The 18,990-nt window shown below is 43.6% G+C and overlaps 2 protein-coding genes across 3 annotated transcripts; one reads left to right on the top strand and one right to left on the bottom strand.

The window, feature by feature from the left end:
* Window positions 1-273: 273 nt before the first annotated feature.
* On the bottom strand, window positions 274-2,775 carry TIMM10B (translocase of inner mitochondrial membrane 10B). Its single transcript, XM_074305044.1, has 3 exons — window positions 2,641-2,775; window positions 2,023-2,118; window positions 274-1,911 (listed from the first exon to the last, which is right to left on the bottom strand). The coding sequence occupies exons 1-3, from the start codon at window positions 2,698-2,700 to the stop codon at window positions 1,714-1,716; spliced, it is 354 nt and encodes a 117-aa protein (XP_074161145.1). The 5' UTR covers window positions 2,701-2,775; the 3' UTR covers window positions 274-1,713.
* Window positions 2,776-2,787: 12 nt separating this feature from the next.
* ARFIP2 (ARF interacting protein 2) lies at window positions 2,788-6,211 on the top strand. 2 transcript variants are annotated; one of them, XM_074305043.1, is made up of 8 exons: window positions 2,788-2,958; window positions 3,397-3,497; window positions 3,716-3,812; window positions 3,913-4,031; window positions 4,270-4,491; window positions 4,583-4,740; window positions 4,858-5,032; window positions 5,127-6,211. In XM_074305043.1, the coding sequence occupies exons 2-8, from the start codon at window positions 3,399-3,401 to the stop codon at window positions 5,280-5,282; spliced, it is 1,026 nt and encodes a 341-aa protein (XP_074161144.1). In that variant the 5' UTR covers window positions 2,788-2,958; window positions 3,397-3,398; the 3' UTR covers window positions 5,283-6,211. The 2 variants fall into 2 exon arrangements, with proteins under 2 accessions (XP_074161144.1, XP_074161143.1); XM_074305042.1 differs by having other exon boundaries at window positions 2,844-3,020.
* Window positions 6,212-18,990: the final 12,779 nt, after the last annotated feature.

Genomic DNA, 18,990 nt, shown 5'->3' with positions numbered 1-18,990 from the left:
CAAACTCCAAATTTGGTGGTATGAAGGGCTGTATTTAATACCTCAATTGAGGGGACCGGGGTTTCTTGGTTGTATTTATATTGGGTCTTGAGGAATAGGTAAGGACATTTCTGACAGAGGAATGGTTAATGTAGTCTTCGAGCCAAACAAACCTAAGGCATACCCCCCAGCAAAGCAAGTCATTCAGTGTGGCAATAAAATAAAATAAAGAGGAGCAATAAAGACCAGGCTAAAAAGGTAAGTTGGGGGACAAATCATGGAAGGCTTTAAGTATCAGGTTGTTTGGTCTTTAATCAGCAGATGATAGGGAGTCATGAATTATTTTCATGCAAAGCCATTTGACATTAGCAGCCTCATCATTCACAGAAGATCATTTGACAGTTATACGAATGGTTCAGCAAAGGGAAAAAAATGCAGAAAAACCAGTTAGGAGGCTGATCTCACAGTTGGGATGAAAGGTGATGAGTGCGTTCACTAGCATTAACTGCCAGAATTAGAGACAGAGTAGTTGCAAGACATATTGCATAAATAAGACAGATATGTTTGAAAACTGATTGGTTTGGGTCTGAGAAGGGGAAAAAAACAGTGAAAGAGGACTGAAGAGGCAAACCTCAGCACCCAGAGGACAATGGTGGCAACCACAGGAATGGGGAAATGCTAAATGGGTCTAGGAAAACGTAAAGCTTAGCGTTGGCAGTATTCATTTTTAAGTGAGTTTTAAAAAAATGGAAGGCAGGGAGGGGAGAGATTATCCAGTGCTGCAAAGGCCAAAGAAGATGCTGAAGGAACTATCTGATTTGGCTGTAAGAGTCATTTGAGACCATGGAAAAAACATTCACTATAGTATGGGAATGCCTTTCACATCCAGGGCATCATAGAATGGGCTGAGAAAATAGAATGTCGAACACAGTTAGTACAGACTTACTTTTTCTAAGAATTTGACAGTGAAGACAGAATAATACTTGAAGAGAGTAGCAGAGTTCTGGCAAAGTTTTTCTTTTTTAGAATAAGAAAATTAAGGGTCAAAGAAACAAGGGAGAAAGTATTTGTATGTAAAAGACAAAGAGGAGATAATAGCTGAATCAAGGTGTTGGGGGAGGGGTTAGGAGAGAAAATGTAAGTACAGGCAGAGCCCTTTAACAAAGACATTAACCACTAAGAAGCACATTAAGGAGTTTTCTCCCTCAGTGTGGAGCTTCCCCAAGTACTACCCGGTACTCTAAGGGGGCCTGCCTCTCTCCTAGAGCCCTGTCCAGGAGATGGACAAGTTTCACTCAACCCCTGACCTGCTTCCCCCAAAGCAAGCACGCATAGTCCACGGAAACCATAAGGCCTTTACTGCTACAGGTGGGGTCGGGCAAGGACAGAAAGACAGAGTTTGGATGTTTCCGGACTCAAAGAAGCGCCATCCCTGGTTTTCAGTGAAAACTTGCGCGAACCAGTAATCCTTCCCTTGCTTTCTGAGATCCCAGACGGTCCCTTCTCTCTGTCACCTCCGGAGCCAGCCTCTGTACTCTGGAATTCCACGGGGATTTCCCTGTCCGGCCCGCTCTCCTGGGCCTGGACCCCTGCGGCAGATACCGGGCCCTGCTGTAATCACATGCGGGCATCGGGCAGGCGGGAGCAGAGGTGACACTGACACAGGGAGGCTCAGGTCACACTAAGCCCACGTTCCAGGTTTCCATCACCAGCTGGCGGATGACTAGGAGTGCTCTAGCTTCCTGGGCCTGGGGCCCCGTGCTCGGCGGCCCCGGGGCTCGATGGGGATTCCGCCGTCTCCGCCAGGGCTGCGCTAGCCTCATAGTCGGCGATGCGGCGCTGTACCAGGGCGGGCATCTGCTGCACATAAGCGGCCATCAGGCGGTGATTGGAATGCACCAGCTTCCCCGCACAGCTGTCCAGGCAGGCCTCCTGGGAGGGCAGAGGGCGGGGTCAGTCTCCCTCCTCCCCAAGAGTAACAACCTTCCCATTCCCCTCCAGAGGAGCACTCCCGCCTCCCTGCAGAAAACGCCTCTCACACACCTCTTCTGCGTCCAGGGCTCGATGGTGCAAGCTGGGCACGCAGCGCTGGAAGCAGAGTTCGGTCATCCGGTTGTACACCAGCAAGAAGTCCCGAAGCTGGGGGGAAGGAGGGGGAGATAGTCGTGGGGAGGACAGAACCGGAAGTGACCGTGGCCAGGTCGTGAACTCCCTGCGGGCCCGCGGGGGCGAGGAACCCGCTGGGGATTAAACAGTGAGACCCTAACAGGAGCCGAGAATTTGGCGCAGAGCGCTTTCTGAAGGGCTGAGGCCGCGCAGCAGCCGAGGGGCGGGTATCCGAGCGGGCCACCGGCGTGAACCGGGCGGGGCGTCCCGCCGGCACCACTTCCCCATCCCCAGAGTCCCTTGGAGAGTTCCTCTGAGGGACCTCCCTGTTCTTCCTGGGCCATCCCGCTCTCTGCACTCAACCCCCAGATCCCCGGACTGAGGACGCACCGGAGGCGCATGCTCCGAAACGGGCCGCACGGCCTGACTTGTCCTAATAGGCCCAGGCTCCTCCCTCTCTTTCTAACAGACCGTGGCTCCCACGGCTCCGGTGGCCTACGTGGCAGGAGCTGGGCAGTCCCCAGGCTGAAGAGAGCCACTTGCCCCCGAACTCACGTTTCTCAGCTGCTGCTGCTGCACCTGCTGCTGCTGTTGCTGCTGCTGCTGCGACTCCATGGCGTCACAGGGCGCAGGTCCCAACGTCACTTCCGAAGCCGCACTCAACTTCAGTCTGCCTACGGCGCTGCGCAGCGTGTCCCTGCTCGTGGCGTCACTTCCGCCCTAGCGGTAGGCAACGCGGCTGCCTTCATTTGCCCGGCCGAGAACGTCATTTCCGCCGTGTCCCTGACCTGCTGCGAGGAGCGCGAAGGGAACCGGAGCCCGAGGTCCCAGGACGGCCCCGGGCCCGGCGCCCCGAGGGCAGGGCGGGGACAGGTGAGGCTCCCTGGTGCGGGGAGAAAGGAACGGAAGTGAAGGGAGCGTGGCCCAGCCTGGAGGTGAGGGGGCCGGGCGACACACACCTGAGCCCCGGAGGGGGGAGGAGGAGAGCATACACCTGAGTCCTAGCTGCGCCCGCCCGAGCTTGGGGAAGAAGGGCGCCCCCCGGAGTCCTGGGAAGAGGGCGAGGGAGCAGGGACCCGGCCGAGCTTGGGGCTTCAGGGGGAGGAGGGGCACCCACTAAACCCAGGGCTTAGAGGGAGGAGGGGCACCCACCTGAGACCAGCGGGGAGAGGAAGGGCAGCCAGCTTACCGAGGGGTGAGGGGACTTGCCCGTGCAGGGAGAGCGCTCCAGAACGGAGAACGCATGGGAGTCCCGCAGGTCAGTGCTCCTCCCGGAACGGACGGCCTTACCTTCGCTCCGCTCTCTCCCAGCCATGACCGACGGGATCCTGGGCAAAGCGGCCACCATGGAAATCCCCATTCACGGCAACGGCGAGGCTGGCCGGCTTCCGGAGGACGATGGGCTGGAGCAGGTGGGCGCCCGAGCTTCCAGCCGCCGGCTGCGCCTTCCTCACCCAAGAGCCCGCGCCCCTCCCTTCTCCGGCTGTGTTCGTGAATGCCTCCCCGCTTGTCCCCACCACGCCTCGGCTCCCCAAGTTTCAGACCCCCGAACCCCCCGGCCTCCCCAGACCTCCCTCCGCGAGCCCTCCAGGTCCCCTCCTGACTGTCCCCTCTGCTTGGCCCGTGGCAGGACTTACAGCAGGTGATGGTGTCCGGACCAAATCTCAACGAGACGAGCATCGTGTCCGGCGGCTACGGGGGCTCGGCCGACGGCCTCATCCCCACAGGTAGGAGGCCGGGCGCCGGAGCACTTACTGACGGCCGGAGGAAGTGTTGGGCGCAGGGGGCAGAAATGGTTGTCATGCCGATCACACTTTTGTCCTCCAGGGCCTGGCCGGCAGCAGCCCCACAGTGCCAGCCCCGCTGGCCCCGGTGACGAGGTGGCCCGGGGCATCGCTGGGGAGAAGTTTGACATTGTCAAGAAGTGGGGCATCAACACCTACAAGGTGGGGCCTGTGTCCCCTCAGCCCCCTGTCCCACGGGTACCCCAGATCCTGCCTCCTGTTAATGCCCTACTTCCCTCCCTGGTCCCTGGATCCCTCCGTTCCTTTACCCTCGCCCTTGTTCATCCAGGGGCTCGTCACTGAAGCTTGGGTGGGGGCAGGTATCTCCATTTTCCTGGGGGAAGGGGGCTCTTGAGTTCGGGAGGGCCCTCTGACTGCTTGGGACCTGGGGCCTGCTCAGTGTACAAAGCAGCTGCTGTCCGAGAGGTTTGGCCGAGGATCACGCACCGTGGACCTAGAGTTGGAGCTGCAGATTGAGCTGCTACGGGACACAAAGCGCAAGTATGAGAGTATTCTTCAGTTGGGTCGGGCACTCACTGCTCACCTCTATAGCCTGCTTCAGACTCAGCATGCCCTGGGTGATGCCTTCGCCGACCTCAGCCAGAAGTCCCCCGAGCTCCAGGTTTGTGCTCCTAGCTCCCTTCCGTTTTGAGGGTAACAGGGGGCCAGGGCAGGCCCATGACCTCTGGGCTCTATGTTCATCCAACCCACAGGAGGAATTTGGTTATAATGCAGAAACACAGAAGTTGCTGTGTAAAAATGGGGAGACCCTGTTGGGGGCTGTCAACTTTTTTGTGTCCAGCATCAACACCTTGGTCACCAAAACCATGGAGGATACTCTTATGACTGTCAAGCAATATGAAGCTGCCAGGTAGGAAAGCACAAGCCAGAAAGCTGGAGAGGGGAGTGATTAGGGGACTCAAGGTCAAGAGGTCTGAGACCTAATTCCCCAAATTTTAGTCACGAATGACTCTTTCCATTCCCCTAGACTGGAGTATGATGCATACCGCACAGACTTGGAGGAACTGAGCTTGGGTCCACGGGATGCTGGGACCCTAGGCCGACTTGAAAGTGCCCAGGCTACATTCCAAACACATCGTGAGAAGTATGAGAAACTTCGTGGGGACGTGGCTATCAAGCTCAAATTTCTGGAGGAAAACAAGGTGCTAAACCATCCCCCTCACCCCTATCCCCTAACTCCTCTCAATGTTTTTCTCTTCCCACCTCCTCCCAACTGACCCCCATCCATGCCCCCAGATCAAGGTGATGCACAAACAGCTGCTGCTTTTCCACAATGCCGTGTCCGCTTACTTCGCTGGGAACCAACAACAACTTGAACAGACCCTGCAGCAGTTCAACATCAAGCTTCGGCCCCCAGGCTCTGAGAAACCCTCCTGGCTGGAGGAGCAGTGAGATGGCCTGTCCTGGCCCTCCACTCCCAAGGAGCACTCTTGGCTATAGGAGCAGTGAGGCCTGCCCCCTTGGATTGGCCCCTGTCCCCAAGAAGCCTTCCTAGCTGGAGTTTCAGTGAACCTCCTCCCTAGGAGGGGCTAAGGGGAGTGGGAATAAGTGCCCTCCTCTACAACAAGCCCACTGGGGAGCAGAAAGAAGCCTTTTTTGGTAGGGAAGAGTTAGGGACAGGGAAAGCAAGAATGTACACTCCCCCTTTCCCCTCAAACCTTCCTTGCCCAGAATCTCCCTCCCAAGCCCTTAACTTGTTGTGGGTGGTAAAGGGAGGCACCCCCCAGGAGAGGGGGCCAGGTAGGGCAGCTACTGGGCCAGGTGCAGCAGTACTTAGTCCTGATGCCTAAGGCCTTGCTCCTCTGCCAGCTAGTTTGGCATTACTTTCCAGATCTTTTCCCACTACCCCTCAGCCAGTCGTTTTTCCCAAGGGCCCTCTTCCCAACCAATGACATTATTCCCAGGGCTCTCCCTAAAGTCAATGGCATCACTCCTGGGTCTTTCCCTTGGCTGATAGCAGGTCTCCTGGGACCCTACCTGAGCTGGCGTCACTTGAAGATCCTTTAGCCAATAACATTGCCCTCAGTGTCCTCCCCCTCCACTCCCTCCATTACTTTTGGTTGGGGGGAGGGGAGGAGACGGAAGGGTCTTAGGACCAAAGGGTAACAGACTGGGGAAGTATGAGGCAAAGACTAGGGGTGCCATGCTGTCTGTCCCAGCATCTGCCTGTCTCTTTCTATGCCCTGGAGCCAGGGTGGTGTTTCTCTTAATTTAATTGTGGGTGGGACTCTGGGGTGCCTGTCCAGTCTGTAGAAACTGTCACACCAGCCCTAGGGTGGCCTGGGAGCCTGGGACCAGAAATAAACCTTTCATAAAACCTGGCCCGGGCCTGTTTGTTGGGGGTAAGGGATCTGGGATGGTGATGCATAGTACACAGGCTTCCTGAAACAAATCTTCATAAATGTCAATTCTTCTAGGTTTAGGCCTGAGCCCTTTGTACTTACACCCTAAAGGACTCTGTCCTTTCACTAATGCAATCCTTGGGCATTTTGAACCGAGACTTCCTTTGGACATACTCATATTTGGGAATACCTGGTCTCATCACATTCTAACTATCGCTGCCACTCCTTGTTTCTCCTTGGAAATTATTATCTTGAGCCCAGCCATTCTTCTGGCTGTTCTCTGTTGCCTCTGACACCAGCATAAGAAAAGGCCCTTTGGGACTTCCAAAGGGAAACTTGTGAGTGACTCCAGGGAAACAGACAGATGGGAAAAGTTCACATTGCAAACTGAATCAAACTACTACAGATCCATTGTGGATTAGAGTTCTAAACCTAACTTCTTTCCTGGTGCTTCCCCTCTGGCCTTTCTGTCACTCCTCCATACCATCCTTCATTTAAGTCTTACATTAGCTATCTAAATGATACCTGCTGCTTTTCCCTTGTGTTCAGAATTAGGAGAGGGAGAAATGATGGAAGTAATTGGTTCACTAGGTGTCACAGACAAGTCACATAAACTTGGGATACAATCGGTGTCACCAGCATTACATCAGACAGCTTATTTTTTTCAGTCACCTGGTTTCTTACCAGACTTTGCAATTTAAAGCAAACAACAATGTTTGTTTTTTAATATTCCCTTCCAAATGAGTCAGTAATGCCTTGATCAGTTCCTGAACCGTACTGCAGTTGGTAGATCCGTAAATACCTTGTTATAAGCATTATAAACTATAGTTTCTACACCAGTTTTTAAAGAACCAAGAATTCTTAACTCCTAGAGAAGTTCTGGGTATCTAAGCTACTTTATTGATGTAAAGATTAATCATGGAAGTTCATTATGCTGCCCTGGAGTTTAAAGCAAAACAACCACCCAGACTTAGAAGTATATCTGCTTCAGTCTCTGGAATTTCCTTCCTTTCCCCTCCCTCTTCCACACACAATTAACAGTGATCAGATTTATTATAAAGGGAGACTTCTATTTGCTACTTTGTAATATCAGCCCGACCATACTATTGCAGGTGCTACATATTGACTCAGTTTCACAGCTAGGCTGGCTTTTTGAACTATCTACAGACCTATCCCAGCTGTATCCCCAGAGTTAATGCGTTCTTGGACAATGTGAGTCTTGGTCATAAAGGCAGAAATTCATAGCACATCATTTTCAATTTGGAAGAGATGAGGTATGAACTAGTCCAGCTTCTCACCTAACACAGACATCTTATGACAGCTCATCTAATTTCATATCATCTAAAGTATAAAGGAGTACCCAAGATTGAGTTGTGTGAGACATTCTCCAAAAGTGACTTTCTAGGTTTTACTTAAATGCAACTAATGATGAACTCACCAACTTCAAAAGCAATTTGTTTCTTTGGGAGATCTTATGTTGAGCCCAAATCTGCCTCTCTATTGTTTCCACCTATTCCATCTAGCACACATGCATAGTAAAGTTAAACCTCTCCCATATAACATCTTTCAAATACTTGTGGTCAGCAGTACAACTTCTATCAAGAACATACTACTTTCAGTTAGTACTTTTTGAGTACTCATACTTTTTGTTACTCCTAACTACCTTGATGGATGTGCTTCTGCTTGGCAATGTCTTATCTACAATGTATTACCAAGAGCCAAACATTCCAGATGTGTTTTGGCTAGGACAGAGGGAATAGATATCAACATCCTTACCTTTAACACTATAACCACCTAATAGAAGTTCTGGTTTTTGATAGCAACATACTGTTGACACATTGAGCTTTAAGTTCATTAGAGACTCGTGTGATTTTTATCACGTGAATTTTTTTCTAGTTCCTCCACACCCTGTACTTATGTACATAAATTTTTCAACTCAAATTCTATACTACTAGTATTCCTCTTAAATTTCATATTCTTAACTTTAGCCTGAGCTCTTGTAAATTTTGTCATTTAAGCAGAGCAGATTGAAGCATTTTTTTCCCAACATTTTTCATGTTTTCCTCCCCCCTTTCCCCACCCTAATGTAGAAATCTGTTTTTCTTGACTTCATATGTTTAATATATGTCGTTTCTTGCTTTCTCGGGGTGAAAAAGGAGAAAATTTGGAACTGAAGAAAAATAATAATTAAAAAGAAGTAATAAAATTCTATCATCCACATTCTTATTCCTCTCAGATTTCTGTCCTCTGCAAATTTGGTAAGCATGCTATAGTACAGTTGAAAGAGTGCTGGGTGACAGCAGATCTGGATGTAAATTCTGCCTCTGATATTTAGTGGCTCTTTGATAATGGGCAAATGAGCTTTAAGTCTTCTCATTTACGAGACAGAAAAGGTAGCACCTATCTTAGAAGGTTATTATGAGAGCCATATGAGATAATAAATGTAAAAAAACTAGTAAAGGCAAACTATTATTTGAAATATTTGGATAAAATTGAGCCCCAGTCTTCTGACATTCCACTTTTTAAAGGCATCTAGTTTAGCATCAGATTCACTATTGAAGGCAACTAAATGCTCTCATTTTTCTCTCAACCATTTCATTGTGTTTCACAATGTTAATACTTTTCTCATTAATAGAGAATGCAAGCAAAATAGGTGTTGAATAGTTATGCCTTTTCTCCATTTATCATCTTTTCATCCATTTCAAATTATAGTTCTAACCCACTTAACCTAGAGTTCAGGGACTAGGAGGTGAGGATGGGAATTGAAGAATAAATTTCATTTTTTAAAAGTTATTTTTTATTTTTTACCCAATTACATGTAAAGGCAATTTTAAACATTTTTTAAATTTTGAGTTCCAAATTTATTCCTTCCCTCCATGAAACAATAAATAATTTGATATAGGTTATACATATGCAGTCATATAGTACATTTCCATATTAGTCATGTGGTTAAAGAAAACAGGAGGAAAAAAGCAAAAAAAAAAAAAAAAAAAAATAGAGAATGTGAAAAATAGTATGTTTTGGTCTGCATTCATTCTCCAGTTCTTTATCTGGATATGTATAGCATTTTTCATCATGACTTCTTTGGAATTTCCTTGGATGGTTATTTTCTGAGAATAGCTAAGTTATTCATAGTTGGTCATTGTACAAAATTGCTGTTAATGTGTACAGTGTTCTGGTTCTGCTCGTTTCATTTTGCATCAGTTTGTCTAATTCCAGGTTTTTCTGAAATCACCCTGCTTATTTCTTATAACCCAAATAGTATCCCACATACCAAGATTTGTTTAGCCATTCCCTCATTGATGGATATCCCTTCAATTGCCAAATTTTTTTTGCTGCTATGGAAAGAGCTACTATAAATATTTTTGTAAAAATAGGTTCCTTTTCCTTTTTAAATCTTAGGATATAAACCTACTAGTAGCATTGCTGGATCAAGGAATATGCAGTCTTTGAGCCTTTTGGGCATAGTTCCAAATTGCTTTTCAGAATGTTGTGTCAGTTCACAACTCCATCAACAATGTATGTGTGTGTGTCCCAGTTTTTCCACATGAGGGATGAATTTCAGGAGTCCATAAATTTGAATGAAAAAAAAAATGCACCTTTATTTTTGCTAACTTCTAACTGAAATTTATCATTTCCTTAAATTATGAATTTTTTAAAAATTACATTTCACACCAGAAAATTGAGAGGGAAGGGAATGGCAAAAATGTCAAGAGCCAATGTTAGAGTTTGTGGAAGGCTAACTAATATATTGTTGGAGTTTTGAAGCAATTTGGAATTACAGTTAAAGTGACTAAAATGTCCATACTTTTTCAACCAGAGCCTCTATTACTGAACTTATACTCCAAGGAAGCCATCAATAAGAAAACAGACCCTATAAATTCTAAAATATTCATTTCAAATATTCAAAATATTTTAAAAGTAGCACTTTTTATGATAGTTAAGAATTGAAGAAAAAAGTAGATACTCACCAATTGAGATAGCTAATATTGTAGTACATGAATATAATAGGATATTACGTACTGTAACATGCAATCAATACAAAGTATGAAAAGACCTATGTGAATTGATGTAAACAGCCAAAAAAACAATATACACCGTAGCTACAACAATGTAAATGGAAAGAATTAAACACCAAATAACAAAAAGCAAATGTAACAAAATTGTAAAGCTCAAGCAGGACTCAAATAAAGAGATGAGAAAATATTTCTAAACCAAATATCTCCAAAGATGTTACACATTGCACATCTTTTTGGACATTTTCAATCTATCAAACATCAGAGTATTGAATTTTTTTCTCTTAAAAATTGTATTTATCATATGGGATGACTTTCTGGGAGAAAGAGGGGAGAGATATGTATACACTATGGTGACATAAGAAACAGAACAAAACAAACAAAATCACCAGATGACCAAAGGGATCTGTGATCATTCACTTGACCTAAAAGCTAAAACAAACCTATATCTTCATAAACAAATGTTAGCATACATTGCAAATCTCATTTCACATTGAGCTCCAACTTTTCCAAAGACTATTCTTTTAACACCTTATCCTTTTTTTTGTATTCATCTTGTTTCTACCCTTAATTCCATTTCTACTGTGTTTTCTGCAATCAATTTGCAATCTGTCCAGACATTGTATTCTTAGGTCTTTCCTTCTTTCTCATTGAAATCAATTTTGGATTCATCATCAAAACTTTGTACATAGGAAAAGACTTCAGAAATATATAATGTAGTCCAACTCCTTCATTTCACTGAGGACACAGTTCCAGAGAGATAAAGGTACTTGGTGAAAGTCATATCTAACATTTTCTCCATTGCACTTCATTGCCTTCTTGAGAGTATATGAGCCTGTTTAGCTTATTTTTTAATTCTTTGAAATCTGTTCTCCCAAAGCTTAGGCTACATGTCAGACCATATCTGACATTCTCTTCCTCATCCATTCTAAGATGGTTATTTCTACTACTTTCCAAAGTTACCTCCATTTCAACTTCAGTCAGGAGTCATTATTTATTCATGTATTTTTACTTCTCCCAACTTGAGTTTTTGAGACCCCTGGGCTAAAGTTTTGTCTAATGGCCTTTGAAAGGGAAAATATTAGTGATGCCTCTTGACTGTCTTTGTGGTCTTCTCTGTATCTAACCCTTTTGGGGTTATATATGTCTCTAATGTAGTTTGGTCCTTTTCTAGAATAAAGGACAACAACCAACTATTAGTCTCTAATACTCTAATCAGGCAATCTTCTCAACTCAGTAGATTATTAAGCAGTTACAGAAGTCCTGGACTCCAGAGCTGGGCCTCTATTTACTGTTCCACCTGGCTATCCCCACAGTTCTGTTTATAATTCTTATTTAGGGCCAAATGTTTTTCTTTGTAAATTTACGACATTTATTTTTTATTGTTTTGCAGTTGTTCTTTCCATTAACATTGTTATAGTTGGATACATCATTTTCTTGGTTTTGCTTGCTTCACTCTATATAAATTCAAGTTTTTCATACTTATCTCATTTTTTTTATTTCTTAATAATATTCCATTAAATCCACACATCAAAATTTATTTAACCATTCAGAAGACATCTACTTTGTTTCTAATACTTTGCTACTACAAAAAGTTCCAGGTAGATCTCTGAAGCTTAGACTAAGGCCTTCAGTATTTGGTTGGTCTCTCTGAGATCTTAAGGAAAATTGCTCTCTCTAACTTTTAGCTTCCCCTGAAAGGCACTTATTTAAATTCTGCCCTTTCCCCTTTCCCAGAATGACTAGATCTAAGGGCTCCCAGTCATAGTGTTTTTAAATCCTTTCACAGAGATTGTTCTGAGGTCATGACCACCTTCTTTTGCTTCTAAAACATCTCCTAAGGCTATTGGTTTCTTCTCATAGCAATAAAAGATAAGGGAGATATGACTAAGTCCCAAATGAGTCAATAGAAAACATATATTGTGGCAGGTAAGGATACAAATATGATTTGGGGCTACACTAAAAGAGACCTAAATTCCAAAAATAAGGAGGTAACAAGAGTCCCACTCTATTGTTCTCTAGCCAGAGCACACATGGAGTAATAGGATTTGTACCATACCTCAAGAAAAACATTGAAAATTTGGGACAGTAAAGGATGGTGACCAGGATGCTTAAAGATGACTAGGGATGTTTAGATTGGAGATAAGGGGATATCATGTCTATCTACAAATAATAGAAAGATTGTGAAGAAGGATTAGATTTTTTCCTTTTGGCTCTAGAAGAAAGAACTAGAAGCAGTAGATAGAATTTGCAGAAAGGCATATTTAAGCTTGATATAAGAAAAGGCTTCCTAATAATTTGTTATTCCAAAATGTAATGACTTGTCTCAGAAGATAGTGGGTTACTTATCACTAGAGATCTTCAAGCAAAGTCAGGATGACCATCTGTCATGTACCTTATAGAGGTATGTGTTGGACTAGTTGTCCAATGAGGTTCCTTCCAACTCCAAACATTCTGTGATTTATCCCTCTGTTTCCATTCAGTTATTAGCTATTTAGACATCTAAAAGATTTATCTATTTTATTTATCTGATTCCTTTATTCCTTTCCTAGAAGATAGGATTTCATATGATTTTACTTTGTCTCCTGAATCACATACAATCATATATATATTTCACTTTTAAGGGAGAGATTGACCATTTACAGTCATCTGTTCTCTTAAGCTGTCATCTTCTGGGTTCAGACTTTGAATTCTTATTATTAAGGAGGAGTCTTCTTTGCCACTCTGACCATCTTTAGTCAATCTAGAATGAGGCTAAGGAATCTGAATTAGCCTGATAAATTGTGAGCAGAAACATTTCAGAATTAAAATGGCCCAGATTCTTAAAATTATTCTATATTAGTATCTTTGGATTTTAACTTATTTTACTTCCAATCTTTATTGATAGGGCTCCTGGTTCCCTCTCTAAGGAAACTGCCATCTTCCTAGCCAGCTAGTCCATTCTATTCTCCCTCCTCCTGTTGGAAGACAGATATTTCATGATATACCCCATGCTCTGAAAAAATGTCTGACCTTGAAGAATGATATAGCAGTTTTGGTCAATTATTGATTAAAAGGTCTCTGTGGGAAGAGAGGAGTATTTTATGTCCAGATGCTGTTGTGCTGCAGTTCCCTTTAATTGTCCTGCCTCAGTTTCCCTGAATTGCCCTGCCTCAGTTTCCTTGAATTGCCCTGCCTCAGTTTCCCCAATTGTTCTGCCTGTTTCCTTGAATTGTTCTGCCTTAATCCCCCTGGTTGCAACCCCCCTTTTCTGCTCATTAGAACTAAGATAATTAGGGCTGTGGAGATCTGGCATTCCAAAAGATATGACTCCAGATGTCCTATCTCAGATACCTAGTTGGTATCTCTAAGTTTCAGACTTCCTGACCCTAATTGGACACCTCCTAAGTCTTCCCAATTTGTAAGAATTTATGGTCCTACCCCTAACCTGTCAGAACTGGATTGATAGTCCCTGCCTGGAGATTCCCACTCAACAGAGTTTGGACTCCTCCCCCACTCCCTCCACCTCCTCTTCCCCCGATTTGTGTAGCTACCATATATATGTCATTGAGAACTCAATATTTGATGCTAGATGCTTTGAGATATCAGCCCTGGGGGCAACATGCCCCCAGCACAATCTCTCCCTCTCAAATAAAATATTAAAAACTCCCTAATCTCTATCTTGCCTCAGTTTCTCTGGCATTACATTACTGGGTATCAAATTTTAGTAAGGTGCTAGTAGGCAACCTATTAGAAATGGAATGGAACTCCTCATTAGAAAATCTGTGTATTTGCTGTATGTATGAAAACAGGAATACATGAAATCCACACCCTCTACCTCTAGAAAATATTTTGAGATGACTTACTTCATTTCCTCTTGTTATTTGTGACTATTGTCTTCAGAGAGCTAGCTTTTCCCAGAATAAGGACTATCTCACCTCATTCAACTCCCTAACTCAACAACATGAGGCTACTCCTCTGATCTTTGTCTTTGAAATGATCCCCTGGACCTTACTCTTCTTATCTCCCTGTAGTCACTGACCAGTAATCTCTTGCTTAAGATTCCAGGGATCCTCATCCAGAACTTATCTGGGATAACTCCTGGGTTCTCATGTGGCTTCCCATCATTCACTTCATTTATTACATTTTTGTTAAGAGGTTTTCCCTCTGTAGACCCAGTGAACTAACTATCAGTTTCCCTGCTTTGTTGCTACTACCTGCTCTTCCACCTGAGATACTCTTCCTGGACCTAGTGTGAGAAAAAATACAATCCCAACTCTTAACCTCTTGTCCCTGCGCAAATTACTCTTTGGAGGATTCAGGATTACCAAAGTTTAAGAAGTCTTAAAAGTCTCATGATCAGCATTTCCATGGTCTTCTTTAGAATGGATGGAGTAGATTCTAGTATCTCTGAGTTCCTTTTACTAACTCCTCACATCTCTGGTACCTTCTTATGGAATTATCCCATTTAGAATGTCTCCTATGCCGTTCCTTTTAAATTTCTTTTTTCCACTCATTCAAAAGGCTTCATCGTTAACCCACTAGAGTGAGGTCTTGGAGGGAGCAGTTAGAGCATATTGATAGTGGATGATTCAAGCAGTACTTATGTATTTATACTTCAGAAGAAGGTCCAGATGACAGATGTTGCTTCATGCTTTAAGAAGTTAACTGAGGAGGCAGCTAGGTGTCGCAGTGGATAGAGCACCAGCCTTGAATTCAAGAGGACCCGAGTTCAAATCTGGTCTCAGACACTTAACACTTCCTAGCTGTGTGACCCTGGGCAAGTCACTTAACCCCAGACTCAGGGGAAAAAAAAAAAAAAAAAGAAGAAGTTAACTGAGGTCAGGCTTCTTGCAGTCTATACTGTGCTTCCCACACAGCTATCATTCCCTGTCCCAGATCCTCCTTAACAACCTTCTTCCTTAACAACCCAGCAGAATGAACCTCCAGTATATATAGCAATTTCAACTTCCATTTCTACTCAAGTCTTTTCTTTCTGCCTCAGCATCCCTTTCCTTTCACCTTATTTGTAATTAATAAAATTATAGTAGGCATCACAGCAGGTTTCTAGAGGTAGGACTTGTGTGACAAAATTAAGAGTTTGAGAATGCCAGGATGTTGTTGATGCTAATAACAACAGTAATTACAATACAACCTTATCTTTTTGTGTACTGAGTTACACTTTACAAAGCACCTCTCTAGCTATGGTTTAATTTGATCCTCACTTCAACTCTGTAACATAGATATGGCAGGAATTTTATTTCCATTTTATAGAAGAAGAAGCAGAAAAATTAAGTGGCTCCTCTTGACATTATAGGAGGCCAGTGGATCATAGAAGTTGTTTATTCATCAGTTATCCCTCACTCTTACCATGTGATGAGCATAGCTTTTATGACATCCTTTACAGCAGATGTGTCAAAACATACAGTTAGTAGGCAGCAAGTATAATACTCATGAATAGGAAATGTTTAACTAAATAAATGAAAATACAATAAAACATAGATAACTTTTTACTTTAAAACTAAGTCAATATGCAGCTCTCAAGTATCATCATATATGGATTAGTGGTCCTCATTTCTAATTGTGTTTGGCATTACTGTTTTACAGCACTTCTATTTCACAAATTCTAATATGGAATGTAGTGCAGTAAGTAGTGCCTATGATTTACATCTCCACTGCTCTTTGGGTAGTTTTTTAATTTCATTTCTTTAGTGAATGATGTTTTCTGTGAATCACATCCATGGAACTTCACCAGAAGAAAAATAGATATTTTTAAAATGGGCCTTCATTCCAAGGAGAAGTTTGGGAAACTTAAAACAATTCAGTTGTTTTCAAAAGGCAATCCAGATTGATCTACTCTTCCTATTCAATTCTGTGCACAATTGTAGGATTTGATTTTGTTTTGGTTTTTAAATTTTCAATGTTTGTCCTAGAGATATTGATAAAGATTCAGAGAGATGAGAGAGGAAGAAAAAGAGAGGATAAGTAAATGGAGAATGAGAAAGAGACACAGATGGAGAGAAATAAAGAGATAGAGGTGGAAATAGACAAATAGAATAATAGAGAAAGATTATATATAATAGTCTGGACAATGGCATTCTTTATTGGTTTTTCTAATGTGAATAGTTAGACCAAAGGTTTTATAAAGTTGTGTCTCATTTAGGAGGCTCTGCAATATTCCAAGTTTTGCTGCAATAAGCACACTGTTACCTAGAAACAGGAGCATTTTGGAAAAACTCATCTATAGAAAGTCTCTCCTTCATTAGGATTTGCCCTGGATTTCCTCCATCGAAATGGCAAATATTTATTCCTTCCTTGATACTAATGATCAGAGGATTGTCAAACAAGGTTATGTCCACTGTTATATGTTTCAAGGAATCTTGTATAAATTTGATTTACATGAGATACCTTGCTAGTCTTTAGTTTTTGAAATACTGCCTTAAAGATCTAAATCAGACAATCAGCAAATGATAGTCTTGAGATCAGAGTCCAGATCTTGAGAGCCCTTCCTACTATACCATGTGTTGGATGCTAGGACAATGATAAAGTTTTTAATTACCATGAATTTACAGGACCTGAAACGTCCTTTCCTGAAGTAATTAAGGCTGCTACAACCACAGCAGGTTAACCCAGTATACAGCCCCACCCTTGCTCCTCTCTCTCACCTCACCCTGCTTGGGATAGAAGCCAGATTAAACTTTCAGAGTCCTGACTGGGGGGGGGGGGGGGGGGAGGGGGGAGAAGGGGGGTGGGGATCAGCACTGCTCCCAGGTGCTGCCAGATCCTTAAGGCCTCCCGGAACTTGCCTCCCAGGTAGGCGTATTAGTCAACTGTCCTTTCATTCTGTAGCTGCACCAGACCTTTCTCGTCCTATAGGAGTAACCTGACCTCAGAGATTTTCCCAGATTCTGTCCTGGCCTTTTCTCAGGTCTTTCCCTAGTTTCCTTAGATTCTACCACCAACCTAGGCAAATCAGGTCTTCTCTTGGCCCTTTCAGATCTTGTCCAGTCTTGGCCCCTTACTACTACTGCAGCTCTGGTGTCTCCAATCTAACCCAGGCCTTCATAGTCTTCTCTAGCCCTCGTGTCAGCCTGGACCTCTTAAATTCTAACAGTCCTGGGCCTGTCAGGTTCTGCTTCAGTTCCAGCCCCCTCAGATTTTATGGTGCTTCCTAACCTACAGGACCTAACTCTTTAGCTTCTGTTCCAATCCAGTTCTTCTCAGGTCCTACCCTAGATCTGGCTCCTTCCAGTATGGCTCCCAACTCTGACATACTCAGGTCTTGCCTTAACCTTGCTCCTTCAGGCCCTACTCTGGCTTTGCTTTATAAATTTTCTTTTGGTCTTCAGGACCTAATGCTGGATTTGCTCAGCCCCTACTCTGACCTTCTTGGTTTAGTTGTCTCTAGCCACTTAAACTGTATCCTTTAATCACTAGCTGTTTGTTAGGACCCAATCCACCTTGAGGGGAAGGCTAAATTGCTTAAGTGAGTGGGAAATATGGAGCATTATGTCAGTCCTCTGACTGCCCCTTCCCAACCTATAAGATATACTTCTAGCTCTACTTTTAATGGAAGTGTAAGATGGACAAATAAGTTGTGGGTCCATACATACAGAGGGGTTACCCACAGGAATCACACATAAGACTTGTATCTCAGGAATGATACTGAGATATTTCACACGCCTAGAATGGCATATATAGGAATCTCACAGAAGTGGTGTTGAGATGCATGCCCTTCCCAGACCCTTACTCAGGATGCATAGGAAACACTTTGGATCCTATATGACTTGTATTGCTTACGTCAGGAGGTGTGTCCTAGAATAGTTGCTTCAGGGCGCTGTATCTGGGCAAGCCACCAGATGGTACTCAAACCTTGAGTACATTAGCTCACTTCAAACTGAGCATGTGCAAAAAATACACCATTTGTCTTTAGCTTTTCCTTTATGATCCCATATTCTAAATTTTTTATTTAATTCCTCCAAAATAAATAAAAATTTCTTGGCTTTGTGGTCCTATGTTCTTCGATCCATAATCTTGTCCCATTATCAGAATAAAGTTGTAAGAATTCACTCATTTGGTAGAGGTTAAATGCATTTAATTCAGTTGAAAATAAATTATAACGCTGTGAAACTCCAGATCAATTTAATTTGCTTATATCTAGTAAAGTTTGAATTTCCAGTTTTCTGTCTTCTGTATCCTATATCTGGGGGTGAGTAACCAGGTGGCCCCAAAGACCATTTTTAGAATACTTTCAAGCATTCTTGAGGAGTAAAAGTTTAGTTTCACCACAAAGGCCTCACACCATCTCACTGCTTCCACAGAGGTTATTGCTCCTGGCTGACAACCAGGTAAAACCTGCTATACAATACTTTAGTAGGTTGGCCCTGGGGAAATAATCCTTCTGGCTACCCAAGTAGCCAACTTCCTTCTCTAAAATCTCCTCCCATGGTGCAATAGATGCACCTAGACTCCCAAGAGAGTCAACCACTTACACTGTGAACAGCTCTTAAAATGTCCTTCCAAAGATTAGCTAGTACTTAATTCCTGGCAATTTTAATAGTGCCCCTGACACCCTTCCCTTTGCATTTTCTCCTCTTTTAGGGGCCTCCAATACAGCGTTAAAATGAAGGGAGAAAGTTATAGGTTGTGAAACAGAAATGGTGCTTCAGAAAAAGGTTACATACTTACCCACAGGGGTCACATATACACAGAGGTTGAACACATGGAATTGTACATAAAGGAATATACACATATAAATAGACT

Source organism: Sminthopsis crassicaudata, chromosome 3, assembly GCF_048593235.1.
Source record: "Sminthopsis crassicaudata isolate SCR6 chromosome 3, ASM4859323v1, whole genome shotgun sequence".
Taxonomy (NCBI): Eukaryota; Metazoa; Chordata; class Mammalia; order Dasyuromorphia; family Dasyuridae; genus Sminthopsis; species Sminthopsis crassicaudata.
Note: the sequence above shows the minus strand (reverse complement) of the source record. Positions and strands in the feature narration are given on the sequence as shown.